The 11,884-nt window shown below is 50.9% G+C and overlaps 3 protein-coding genes across 8 annotated transcripts in view; 1 reads left to right on the top strand and 2 right to left on the bottom strand.

The window, feature by feature from the left end:
• The window catches only part of LOC108157161 (palmitoyltransferase ZDHHC9), a 35,275-nt gene extending 34,870 nt beyond the window's left edge, over positions 1 to 405 (bottom strand). For 3 of the 6 annotated variants that reach the window (XM_033387166.1, XM_033387164.1, XM_033387170.1), the window contains exon 1: positions 134 to 405. The gene's annotated coding sequence lies outside the window, so the exon portion shown is untranslated. The remainder of the gene's footprint in view (positions 1 to 133) is intronic. The other 3 variants (XM_033387172.1, XM_033387175.1, XM_033387162.1) reach the window with 2 other exon arrangements.
• Positions 406 to 1,507: 1,102 nt separating this feature from the next.
• LOC108164697 (B-cell CLL/lymphoma 7 protein family member A) lies at positions 1,508 to 3,030 on the top strand. The gene is made up of 2 exons (XM_017300569.2): positions 1,508 to 2,099; positions 2,177 to 3,030. Exons 1-2 carry the CDS (start codon positions 1,808 to 1,810, stop codon positions 2,293 to 2,295), a joined length of 411 nt encoding a protein of 136 aa, XP_017156058.1. The 5' UTR covers positions 1,508 to 1,807; the 3' UTR covers positions 2,296 to 3,030.
• A 1,655-nt stretch (positions 3,031 to 4,685) lies between these two features.
• The window catches only part of LOC108154696 (low-density lipoprotein receptor-related protein 2), a 149,843-nt gene continuing 142,644 nt past the window's right edge, over positions 4,686 to 11,884 (bottom strand). Inside the window, exons 9-15 of the mRNA XM_017285049.2 lie at positions 11,654 to 11,865; positions 11,184 to 11,590; positions 9,276 to 10,780; positions 8,858 to 9,170; positions 6,386 to 8,572; positions 6,073 to 6,317; positions 4,686 to 6,006 (exon numbers count right to left, since the gene is read on the bottom strand). Coding sequence (XP_017140538.1) covers positions 5,780 to 6,006; positions 6,073 to 6,317; positions 6,386 to 8,572; positions 8,858 to 9,170; positions 9,276 to 10,780; positions 11,184 to 11,590; positions 11,654 to 11,865 — 5,096 coding nt within the window. The 3' untranslated portion in view covers positions 4,686 to 5,779. The remainder of the gene's footprint in view (positions 6,007 to 6,072; positions 6,318 to 6,385; positions 8,573 to 8,857; positions 9,171 to 9,275; positions 10,781 to 11,183; positions 11,591 to 11,653; positions 11,866 to 11,884) is intronic.

Raw genomic sequence — 11,884 nt, 5'->3', positions numbered from 1 at the left:
TCTTCTTTCAACTGCTCCTCTGCCGCTGGTCTGCTTCCTCTGCCTATCACAAACACACGTTGTTTCTGCATTTTTTTTTTCTTGTCTTCTCTCTTTCTGTCGTACTTCTATTTTTTGCGATATATTTCCTTACAGCAGCGTCGTCGCCTGCAAAAAGAATTCTTTTTGATTGGCGGTGGCACGGTACGCGGGTATCGGGCTGTGGGTCAGTCGGGGCCGGGCGGGGCAAAGGCGGGGACACGATCTCAATCGGCTGATTCGGAAACTCCACTTTCACACACTCGACGACACTTGCACGGCATTCCCAGCGATTTATGCACTATTTTGGCGTGTCGATTACGAAAAAATAAATAAAAAAAAAGAGTCCGTCCCGCATACGCATAGTTTTTACTTTAGTGTGACCGCGGACTTATCGACAAAATATACCATCTGAGCCTCAAAAAATATACCATCTCATATTCAAAAAATACCGTAAATATACTGACGAAGTATTCATGTTCCATCAATATTCCTCGTTTTTGATATTCCGTGGAATATTACTAGCTACATAAAACATTTTGCCATGCCCACATAATTTTATACGATTTATGAATCAATTTTTTACTTATCTGGCCTATTTTAAATACTTGCTTTTATTGGATCTTGTCTAAAATAAGGCTTGAACAAAATAGTTAAACAAAAAAAACAGTCGCAATGTTGCTTGTGTTTTAAGACATGATGCGCGCTACCGATTCATACCCGATTCAAAGACAGCGAAGGAGAGAGACTTAACCAATTTGAACAGAGCAAAAAGAACCGAGTTAAATTTAAATTGTTTGAAAGTAAATGCGCAAAAAGGATTGAAATTCAATCCACTGGAATAAATAATGCACGAAAGTAAGATTTGAGAGATCAAAAATTCAAAAAACATGTATATGGAAGTTTCTATCTATATTTTATATCGATATATTGAAATGGGCGATATTTTTCATTCTTCATACATTGCCTCAGTGTGACCGCGAACTGAACGATAAAATATACCTTCTGAGCCTCAAAAAATATACCAAAATACCGACTCATATTAAATTATACCGATGGTAAAGGAACTTAGCCCACTTAAGCCCTCTTAATTTAAACAGTTCAACGACTTGAGGTAAATGCCTGAAAATATTACTGATTGTAAAATATTCTCGTAGATTCATGCCATCTTTCCTCTGAACTGAAAAAAAACTCGATATCTTTCACCTGATCTGCGCCAAAATGATTCAATTTTCATAATTTTCGTGGAGTTTATTTTAATACCGCCCTTGACAACGTTTCCTCTAAATGATAGAAAACCATCAATCATCAAACCATCAATACATCAATTTCCTACAAGATTGGCTAGTTTTTAGTACGAATTTCATATACCCTATATCCTTTAATTAATATTAGAATGCTCCTTTCCCTTGTCAATTCCGACATCGAAATTTACAGAAAAGTCTAAAGGATATTGCAGAAGCTCATAACTGCGTTCTTGGCGTTTTTTAGGCACTTTCGTTGTCGAACGACCGACAGCACTGACACAAGTTTTTCGCGTTTATAGAGTTTATATTTTCCCGGTAGTATTTACCCAAACAAGCACTGCCAGCGCCTTCCATTGAGCCGGTTGCTACTCTCACACATCCGGGGAACCGGCCGCCTGCGAGGAGAGCACACTGAGCCGTATATGCTGGTGCAGCACAGCCAGGACTAGGTCTAGCAGACGCCATCACATCGCACCGGGTGGTGACTAGAAAGAGACAGCAATAGCTAGAGCCAGCGGAAAGCAGGAGCGAGCGAGAGAGCAATGTCGCGAAGCGTGCGGGCGGAGACGCGCAGCCGGGCCAAGGATGACATCAAGCGGGTCATGCAGGCCGTGGACAAGGTGCGGCACTGGGAGAAGAAGTGGGTAACCATCAGCGACACCACCATGAAGATCTACAAATGGGTGCCCATCGCCTGCACCAGCGAAAAGAAGTCGAAGCTGCAGCCGCTGAGCACAAAGCTGAGCGACAAAGAGAACTCGCAAAAGGGCACACCCACGCCCCCACAGATCACGCCCAGCTACGGCGGACTCACCGCCGAGGATTCCAATACCTGTAAGCCACCGTCGAAGGGCGAGTCCGAGTACCAGCCTCCAGGTAATGACCCCAACCCCCCTCTCTTTCCTTTGCAGGTTTCTCAGTGGTGTCCGATAGCCAGGGAGCGGACTTTGTATCCAGCATGCCCTTCTCGGAGGACTCCAACTCGCAGGGCAGCGACGGGCCCGTGAAGCGTCTGAAAACGAGCGACTAGCCAAACATTCACAGCCTCCAGAGCAGCAGCAGCCGCAGCAGGAGCAGCAGCAACAGTAGCAGCCATTAGTCCTAGTGGATACACCGCCCCCCTCCCTTCCCAGCCCCATCCCGCGCTTAGGTTAAGTTAATTCATAATCTGCCTCAGCCCAAGACTTAAGCAAACCTACTCCTATTCTATAAGTGTAAGTCCCAGCCCGCGTCATGCTTTGTGTGGGCGGGGAAGCTCTACCGCCTACCGCTTAGGTCCTAGGTCCATAGCATTATTTATTAGCCACCTGCATCCTTCAATCGAGGCTTCCAAGCTTCCACTCCGACCCGTATGTATAAGCCCAAACGTCTCAAAAAGTTCTTAGCTGTCAGTCGTTTATGTGCGGCATAGGGTATGCCTGTGTACGCTTTTTTTTTACCATTTTCCCTAAAATTGTATGAATAAATGTTGTGCTTGTCAATGTTTATGTATGTATATTTATACCTTATGTGCATATCTATATGTGTATTTGTATATGCATGTCCGTACTATGTACTGCACTATTTTCATAAATGTTTTGTCGCTGTCAACTTTTAAGACACTTAAGGGGGGAATCGGATCAATATATGGATAAGTATTTATAAGGACAGAGAAACTACTAATGATACTTTAGAGATTTAAGAGAATAGGAAATTATAAGTCTTTTTTAAACGAAACCTTTATAGATTATTGTTTTTATAAAGTATTTATCAACGGATTGTATTTATAGAAACAATAATATATACAGACACAGGACTTATAAAGACTAAGATAGATCACACAGGCAACGAGAAGCATTTACATGTATGTATGACCCTTGATAAGTAGTCTCTCCTACACATCTCTATCGATTCTGAAAGCAATACGTAACGAACGTTTGTCCCTGTCCACTTTACACATGGATGTATTCCTATAAGATTTTATATAGATATATGTAAGTCCGTGCTTCGCGGGCTGCCCATTAACCATAGCAATTGTCAATCGTCACAGTCCTTAGCCGTAGCCCTACGAATCATATATGAATAATGATAATGTGTGTGTACTCTTTTTTCTCTTTCTTCTTTTCAATGTTTAGTTTTATTTGATTTACCCCCTTCTTCCCACCCCCGAAAATGTATGTAATAAAAAAAGGTTTTATTCTTTCAACAAATAGTTTTTCATTTCGTTATAAGTAGTTTTACTCTTATTATTTCTGGTTTCGTATTCGTTATATAGCTTGACATTAAATATACAATTAACTTCACAAATATATACATATATGTATATATGTATATTCGTAGATGTGTATACATATACATATATACAATATATATATATATATATATATATAGATATATATATATAGATATAGATTTATTTATTTATAGCGATGTGTATGGCCCGACTGGCATATACAGCTAAGTTCCAACGATCCTCCTCCTCCTTCTTCTTCGACTTCTTCTTTCACTAAAATTTATGCTAAAAACACGCTTAAATGAAGGGAAGCACAGATTTTGCACAGAGAACGAACAGTAAAAAAAATATATACGGCGTTTCGACGACCAAAAAATAAATCGTAAATCATAATACACATTCATAAATCGATGATATATAATTAAAAAATAAAATATTTATATATATATATATATATATGTGTATATATATATACATGTTTATATATAGAAAATACACACATGTGTACAAAGAAAACACGCGCTGCAGGCTTTTAAAACAGGTCACACACACACACGCACAATACGGAACGGAGCCGAAAGAGCGAAAATTGTTTGTGTGTCGCAGGGGAAGAATCAACAAAAAAAAAAATAGAAAACAGAGTCAGAGGCAGAGACAGAGAGAAAAGAAAAAGCTACGCTTTTCTTTTCTGCAGAGAAGGAGGTGTGTTTGTGTGTGTGTGGAATGTCTGGTTTTGAACCAAAAAGATAGCCAGAATCAGAAAAGAAGCTCTGGACGCTTACGCTGGACAAGCAGTACCAGTTGCAGTGAAGCAAGCAGTTGATAGTAAGCTAGCTGTACAACAAGCAGAGGCGGCTCTCTCTCTCTCTCTCTTTTCGAAAGCAGGCGGCTACCTTTCGGCTTGTTAGCAGTGTGTGGGTTTGTGTTGGTGTGGGTGTGGGTTCTGCTCATGAATAAATAATTAAATTAATTATTATAAATATACACATACATACATATACATGCACACATATGTAAATATGTATGTGGGAATGCATTTAGTACATATACACACAATATATTCTGTTCTTTTTTTGTTTGTTTTAGTTTTCTTTTTGCTTGGCTTTTTGCATGTATATTTTTAGGCGTTTTTTAAATTAGCTTTTGTTTTTTTAGTTTTTTTTTTTAGAAAAATATAAGAAATTCAAGCTTTGCTGTGTCTTTTTTTGTAGAATTTTCATTTAGTCGCCTTGTACATAGATGTACATATAGATATAGATGCACATACATACATATGTATTTAGTATACACATATACATACAATCTGCTTGCTTCTGCTACACATACATACACATATATAGTTAATATTGTCATTTAGCTTTCAGAAAAATATATATATCATCTATGCCCTAATTTGAGTTTCGTTTTATACAAATTTCAGTTTTGTCGCAAAAAACATTTCAAGTAGCAAAAACAATTTACATACATACAGTTTTCTTTTACTTTTACTTTTACTTTTTTTGTTTTTGTTTTTGTTTCAAAAAAAAATTACAAAAATTGGCTTTACAAAAGTGTTTGTTGTGTGTGTGTGTGGACACTCTTGGGTCGAAGGGAGTCGTTTCCCCCTTTGGTCTAAGAATGTGCTCTTAGAGAGAGAGAAAGGGAGGGAGAGAGAGAGAGAGAGAGAGGCTGAACGAATCAGCACTTGGATCTCCCTCTCCCTCTCTCTCTTTATCTTTATCTTTTTCTGATCTAGCGATATGCTCCAAGCTTGTGTGTGTGTGTGTGTGTGTGTGTGTGTAGGTGTATACATATATATTTATAGTGGTTTTGTTTTTGTTTTTCTTTTATATATAATAATAATTGCAACAGATTCTTGTTTTAACCACCTCTTATCCATCGATTTTGGGGGCTCTACGCTCCGCTCCGTTTCGCTCTGCCCGGCTCCCCATTTGCTTAGTGGTTATGGATATGTCTCTATTTCGTTTCTGAATCCCTCCAGCTGCTCCTCCTACTCCTACTCATGTCTGTGTGTGCGGCTGTGGATGGGGATGTGGATGTGGCAAGGCTAGACCTTGGTGGTAAGCTTGCCGGTGGCGGCCTGCCAGGATTTGTGATGTCTACTACTAGTGCGTCCCTGTCCCTGTCCCTGTCCCTGTCCATGTACCTGTCCGGGCAGCTGGTGCTGGTGCTGCTGCTGCTGCTGCTCCTGCTGGCTAAGTCTGTGTTATGTGTGCAGCGGATAGCTGTTGTCCGGCTCGCGGGGACGCTGCCGCTGCTGCCGGTGCTGCGGGACGACGGCAGCAGCTTGACGGGCTTGATATCAGCACTCGGATTTGTCTTCCTCCACAAGGAACTGTGTGTCCTTGCCGGTGTCGGCGGAGGGGTCCAGCTCCCGCGTGCGAAGCTGCAGCTGCGGCGACGACTTGTGTGTGATGCTGCTCGGGGCAATGATGGCAGAGGCGGGCTCCGTGAAGGCGCCGCCGCTCGTGGCATGCGGGTGGCCCATCGCCTTCGACTTGCTCGGCTCTCCGGGGACATCGTAGATGCCTGCGAGAGAAGGCCAGGATAAGGATTAAGGCTAAGATTAAGCAAAAGAGAGAGCCGTCTACTCACCCGATCCATTGCCCATGCCCGGATCCGTGGTGGTGCCCGACTGCACGGCATCGTACATGGGATTGGCAAAGTCGCGCGCCTTGTTCGCGTTCACCGTCTGCAGGTTGTAGCCCTCGATGGGCGCCACATCAGCCCCCGGGGCCGAGGCGCCCGGGAAGCCGCTCTCGCTGAACTCCACGTTGGACCCGTGCCGGAAGGTGACGCTCTGCGACGACGTCATCGCTGGCATGCGCGCCAGCTTGCCACTAGAGAGAGGGTAAAGTTTCGAGGTGAGAAGTCTGGAGATCAGTCAGAGCAGAGTGGGGATACTTACAATGGACGCTTGCGAATGACATACCAGGCCCCAGCGGCGGCCATCATCACCAGCAGAATGACCATGATGGGCACAACGACGGCGGTGACGTTCGCGCCGCCATGGCCGAAGGCGCCCGTGGTGCTCTTCTCGCAGTGCTCGCCGCGGAACTCGGCCAGGCACTCGCAGACGAGCTCGCCCTGGTCGTTCTCCTTGCACAGGCCGCCGTTCTGGCAGGGGCAGATGCGCGGCGCTGGGCGCGGATGCTCGGCGGCGGCGTCGCAGATGACCTCGGCGGTGCTGCGGTGGGAGGGAAGCGGGCCAGAGGTGTCCGGGCAGGCGCAGCGGCGGCCGCCGGGCACCAGCAGGCAGAGGTGGGAGCAGGTGGAGTTGTCGCAGGGGTTCGGGAGCGAGGTGTTGTAGCGCCTGTCGTGGTAGACCTTGAGGCCGGACGGATTCACCAGGTTGCGGTGGAGCACCACCTGGACGCCGCGCCCGAACTTGTCCTGGCGCAGGAGCTCGCCGGTGTCGCGCGTGACCCAGAACATGTTCGACTCGAAGAGGTCCAGTGAGACCGGATGTCGCAGCTGATCGCCCTTGACGATGGCCTTCCGCATGGACCCATCGGCCCGCATCGACTCAATGGCGTTCAGCTTGGTGTCCACCCAGTAGATGATGTGGTCCTGCGAGTAGTCGATGGTCAGGCCGGCGGGATGTCGGATCTGCTCAGTGATGAGGGGTCGTCGCTTGGAGCCGTCCATCCAGGAGACCTCGATCTTGGGCGCTGAGCCCGCATCCGACCAGTAGATGCGTCCCAGTTGGGGGTTCACCGCTATGGAGGTGGGCACCTCCAGGCCAGCGTTCACGATGGAGCGACGGTAGCGACCGTCTGTCTTGGCCACCATGACGCGTCCGCGCGGCTTGGATCCCGTCCGGTCCATCTCCGTCCAGTAGAGGTTCGAGGCGAGCCAGTCCACGGCCACGGCCGTCGGCTTGGAGCCGCCCTTCATGTTCAGGTCCTGGGCGAAGCCGATCTTGGCCCGCCCATCGATGGCGTTCACCATGTAGGAGCGCTTGATCGTCTTGTCGTAGCTGTCCGCCCAGAAGATGATTTGCTGCTGGGCGTCGTAGTCGAGCGCCTCGATGCGCTTCTCCGCGGCAATCACGTCGAACTCCTCCCGCTTCTGCAGGTCCAGGCCGCGTATCTCCTGGCCGTTGGCGAACACCAGCACGACGTCCTCCTTCTCCGCCCGACACACGCCGCTGGCGCCGTCCGCCAGGCGGAAGCCCTCGCGGCAGCTGCACGAATAGGTGCCGTTCAAGTTGTGGCACTGGTGCGAGCAGGTGTGCTGCCGCGTGAGGCACTCGTCGACGTCCGCGCACCTCTTCTTGTTGTCGGGGGAGATGATGTAGCCCGGATAGCAGGTGCAGATGTAACCGCCGTCCGTCAGGTTGTGGCAGTGGTGCTGGCACCCGCCGCGGTTCTGCTCCGAGCAGCTGGCCGTGTGGTGGCACCCCAGCTCGTCGCTGGCGTCGGTGCAGTCGTCGGAGAAGTCGCACACCTGCGACCGCTCGATGCAGTGCTTGTTGGCGCACTGGAACTGCGTGTAGAGGTCGCAGGGCTTCTGCTTGCTGGCGCAGAGGGTCATGTTGTTCTCATCGCTGCCGTCGCCGCAGTTGTCGACGCCATCGCAGATCTGGTAGCGGGCCACGCACCGATGGTTGGCGCACTGGAAGCGCCGCAGAGTGTCGCAGTTGAAGTCGCTGCACACGTTCGGGTCCTCGTCGCTGCCGTCGCCGCAGTCGTCGGTGCCGTCGCACAGGTCCGATAGGGAGACGCACAGGTTGTTGTTGCACTGGAAGCGGGACTCCGGGCAGTAGCGGCCGCCGGGGAAGCGCGGCGGACAGCCCACCTCGTCGGACATGTCGCGGCAGTCGCGGTCCCCATCGCAGCGGAAGTAGGAGGCGATGCAGTGGCCCGAGGCGCACTGGAACGTCCCGTTCTTGCACTGGTAGCCCTCGCAGTGCATCTCGTCCGAGTTGTCACCGCAGTCGTCCTCGTGATCGCACTGCCAACGCGACGAGATGCACTTGCCGTTGCCGCAGCGGAACTCCGACTCGGAGCACTCCCGGTAGCGTCCCTTGCAGATTGCCTCGTTCTCGTCAGTGGCGTCGCCGCAGTCGTCCGCAAAGTCGCACATCCATTGCCTGTGGAGGGAGGTGGAGAGTGGAGAATGCAGAATGGAGAATGGGTAAGGATTAGGTACAGTCTATAGCTGGCACAGCGGTGACATAATATTGATGGCAGATATCAGCTGATAAAAACAGCTGATCAAACAAACAAAGCTGAGCTTTCGAGGCACACCACAGCTGATTGGATCTTTCGGTTTGGATCCCTTTGGGATGCCCTTTTTCTGATTTTCTCATTAAATTAACGATCGTTGAGACTCTCTGTAGCCCCCGTTGCACCACTGGGGGTGCACTGGTACTCACTTGGGTATGCATCGGTTGTTGCCGCACTTGAAATCGGTCTCCGCCGAGCACTTGGGACAGTTCTCGGGCAGCTCGTCGCTGTTGTCGCGACAGTCGTCCTTGCCATCGCAGAATAGCCACTTGGGAATGCAGCGGTAGTTGGACTGTCCCGGACAGCGCTGCCAGCCGGTGGTGCAGTTCCTCTGCCGGCACATGTACGCGGGCTCGTCGGAGTCGTCGCCGCAGTCGTTGTCGAAGTCGCACATCCACAGCTGCGGTATGCAGCGTCCGTTCTTGCACGCGAACTCTGTCTTGGGGTCGCACGTTCGCTTGACTGAGAATGGGATAGATGGATGCAGATTGAAGCGGTTGAGTATGGTGGCAATCGATCATCTTAAGGTTCCAATTAGGAGAACACTTAAGCCAGAGATAAACTTACAGCATACGGCGGGGTCCTCATCGCTGCCGTCCTTGCAGTCGGCATCGCCGTCACAGCGCCAGCTGTCGAGGATGCAGCGTCCGCTGGACTTGCACTTGAAGTCGGACAGGGGGCAGGGCAGCTCGCAGTTCTGCTCGTCGCTGCGATCGCCGCAGTCGTCGACGCCGTCGCAGATCGTGGCCGAGGGCGTGCAGTTGGTGTTCTTGCACTGGAAGGTGCCGGCGCGGCAGTGCCTGGGGGCACAGGTCGCCGGCTCGTCGCTGCCGTCCTTGCAGTCCTTCTCGCCGTCGCACTTCCAGAACCACGGAATGCACTTCTCGTCCCGGCCGCCGCACAGGTGCTGGCCCGCCGTGCAGTTGGCGATGCAGGTCTTCGAGTCGCGTGCCAGGTAGAACTGGTTGGGGCAGGCGCACTTGTAGATGGGGGCCCCCTCCTCGATGTAGCCCTCGATGTTGAGGTACGTGGACTCGGGCGGCGGGGCGATCAGGCAGAGGTGCGAGCATCCGCCGTTGTTGGTGCTGCAGGGGTTCGTGTACGGCAGCTGCCGGAGCGGGTGGTTGATATGTATGTCGTAGGGTCGGTGGGTGGTGTTCCTCAGGACGGTGTAGTTGGCTCCGTGGAACTTGTTGGCCCGCACAATGGCCTTCAGGTTCCAGTCGCTCCAGTAAATGAAGTCGTCGAACAGGCTCAGCGCGAACACGTGCGGCACCCGGTTGCCCGAGAGCACCGTGTGTCGGTGTCGCCCCTCCAGATCGGCGTACGCGATATAGTCGAGATGGGCGTCCGCCCAGTAGATGCGGTTCGTGAAGTAGTCGATGGACAGGGCATTGGGCCATGCGATGCCGTCGTTCCAGTTGAGGATGCGCGTGAAGTTCGATCCGTCCATGCCCATCTTGGCGATGTAGGCCTGCAGGTGCCAGGAGGTGAAGTACAGGTACCCGATGCCCGGGTGCACGACAATGGCTCGGGGATCGACAACGCCGCTGCGCAGGGTCTTCCGCTTGGTGCCGTCCAGCTCGGACACGTCCAGGTTCTTCGAGTGGCGGTCCAGCCAGTACAGCTTGCGGCCCACCCAGTCGATGGCGATGCCCTCGAGGCCGTGCGAGTCGTGCCGGATGACGGCCTCGCGCTCCGGCGGCGTCTCGTCCTCGGGGCCCGTGTACTTGGCCCGGAATATCGTCTTGGCCGTCACGTCGCAGAAGTACATGTACTCCTCGCGGATGTCGAAGTCCAGGGCCACCACGTTCATCAGGTCCTGGTGCATCAGGTTGTACTGGTGGCCGTCCACGGACATGTTGCGCACGTAGTACTTGTTGGTGAAGATCAGCCACGGCGGTATGTTGTCCTTCCGCTTGCACGTGTGCTCGTCGTTCTGCCGCTCGTAGTAGGTCTCGTCGCACTTGCAGTAGAAGCTGCCCGGCGTATTCGAGCAGTGCTGCGAGCAGGCACCCGGCTGCTCCAGGCACTCGTCCACATCCGCGCACGCCTTGCCGTCGGCCAAGAGTCTGTTGATGGATTGAGAGGGGGGAATGGGGAAAGGGTGATTAAGGTTTCTACTACTAATTCTGCAGTTTTATAATAATTTGTGAATGTGTTAGTAAAGCAAGAAACTTGCATACGAGTTTGAACCAAATATTGAATATTCCGCTCATCCGAAAGTGCTGATTAATGCTATGGACAAACCTTGTCCGTACTGTCACACATGACTCAGATGCTATGTGTACGGCATCGAGAAAAGTGCAACTACCGTTGTAGCATTTTCTGCCGCAAAATTGTAGCCCTGCATATACCCCTTGAAGAACACACAAAACAGGAGTGCAAGCGAGCTTAGAAGAGCATCGTTCGCTATACTTATTCGCTAACTTCAGGACTTTAGCAGCCCTCGAACACCCCTTGGTTGGCACTCACTTGTAGCCTTCGTTGCAGTCGCAGTAGTAGCTGGTGAGGGTGTCCACACACTTGTGTCCGCACTGATTGATCTCGACCTTGGCGCACTCGTCCACGTTGCAGTGGGCGGGCTCGTCGGACTCGTCCGAGCAGTCCGGGTACTTGTTGCACACCAGGCTGTTGTCGATGCACTGTCCGTTGGTGCAGGCGAACTGACCCTGCGGACAGGTGACGTTGTCCTTTTTGCAGTCCACCTCGTCCGAATGATCGCCGCAGTCGTCCTCGCCATCGCACCGGTACTGGTTCCGGATGCACTTGAAGTTCTGGCAGGTGAACTCCTGGGGCGAGCAGGTCTTGTACTTTGAGTTGCAGAACTTGCCCTCGTCGGTGCCGTCGCCGCAGTCGTTGTCGTGATCACAGAGCCAGCCCTGCAACAGACACAGAGAGGGCTTAGAAAATAAAGGGCAATGAGTGGTGGGCGGGAAACGTACCTTGTTGATGCACCTGCCGTTGCCGCAGGTGAACATGTCCTCGCCGCAGGGCTGCTGGGTGGCACAGTTGTGCAGGGTGGTGTTCTCATCGGCTCCGTCCACGCAGTCGGGGTCACCATCGCAGATCCACTTCTTGGGTATGCACTGGGCCCGCTGCCACGACTTGTTCTCCACGCACGTGAACTCCGTCTCCTCGTCGCACTTGCGATCATCTGAAAGGGGATAAATAGG

The sequence above is a fragment of the Drosophila miranda genome, chromosome XL (assembly GCF_003369915.1).
Source record: "Drosophila miranda strain MSH22 chromosome XL, D.miranda_PacBio2.1, whole genome shotgun sequence".
In the NCBI taxonomy this organism is placed as follows: domain Eukaryota; kingdom Metazoa; phylum Arthropoda; class Insecta; order Diptera; family Drosophilidae; genus Drosophila; species Drosophila miranda.
The sequence above is the reverse complement of the archived record's forward strand: the minus strand, read 5'-3'. Positions and strand labels throughout refer to the sequence as shown.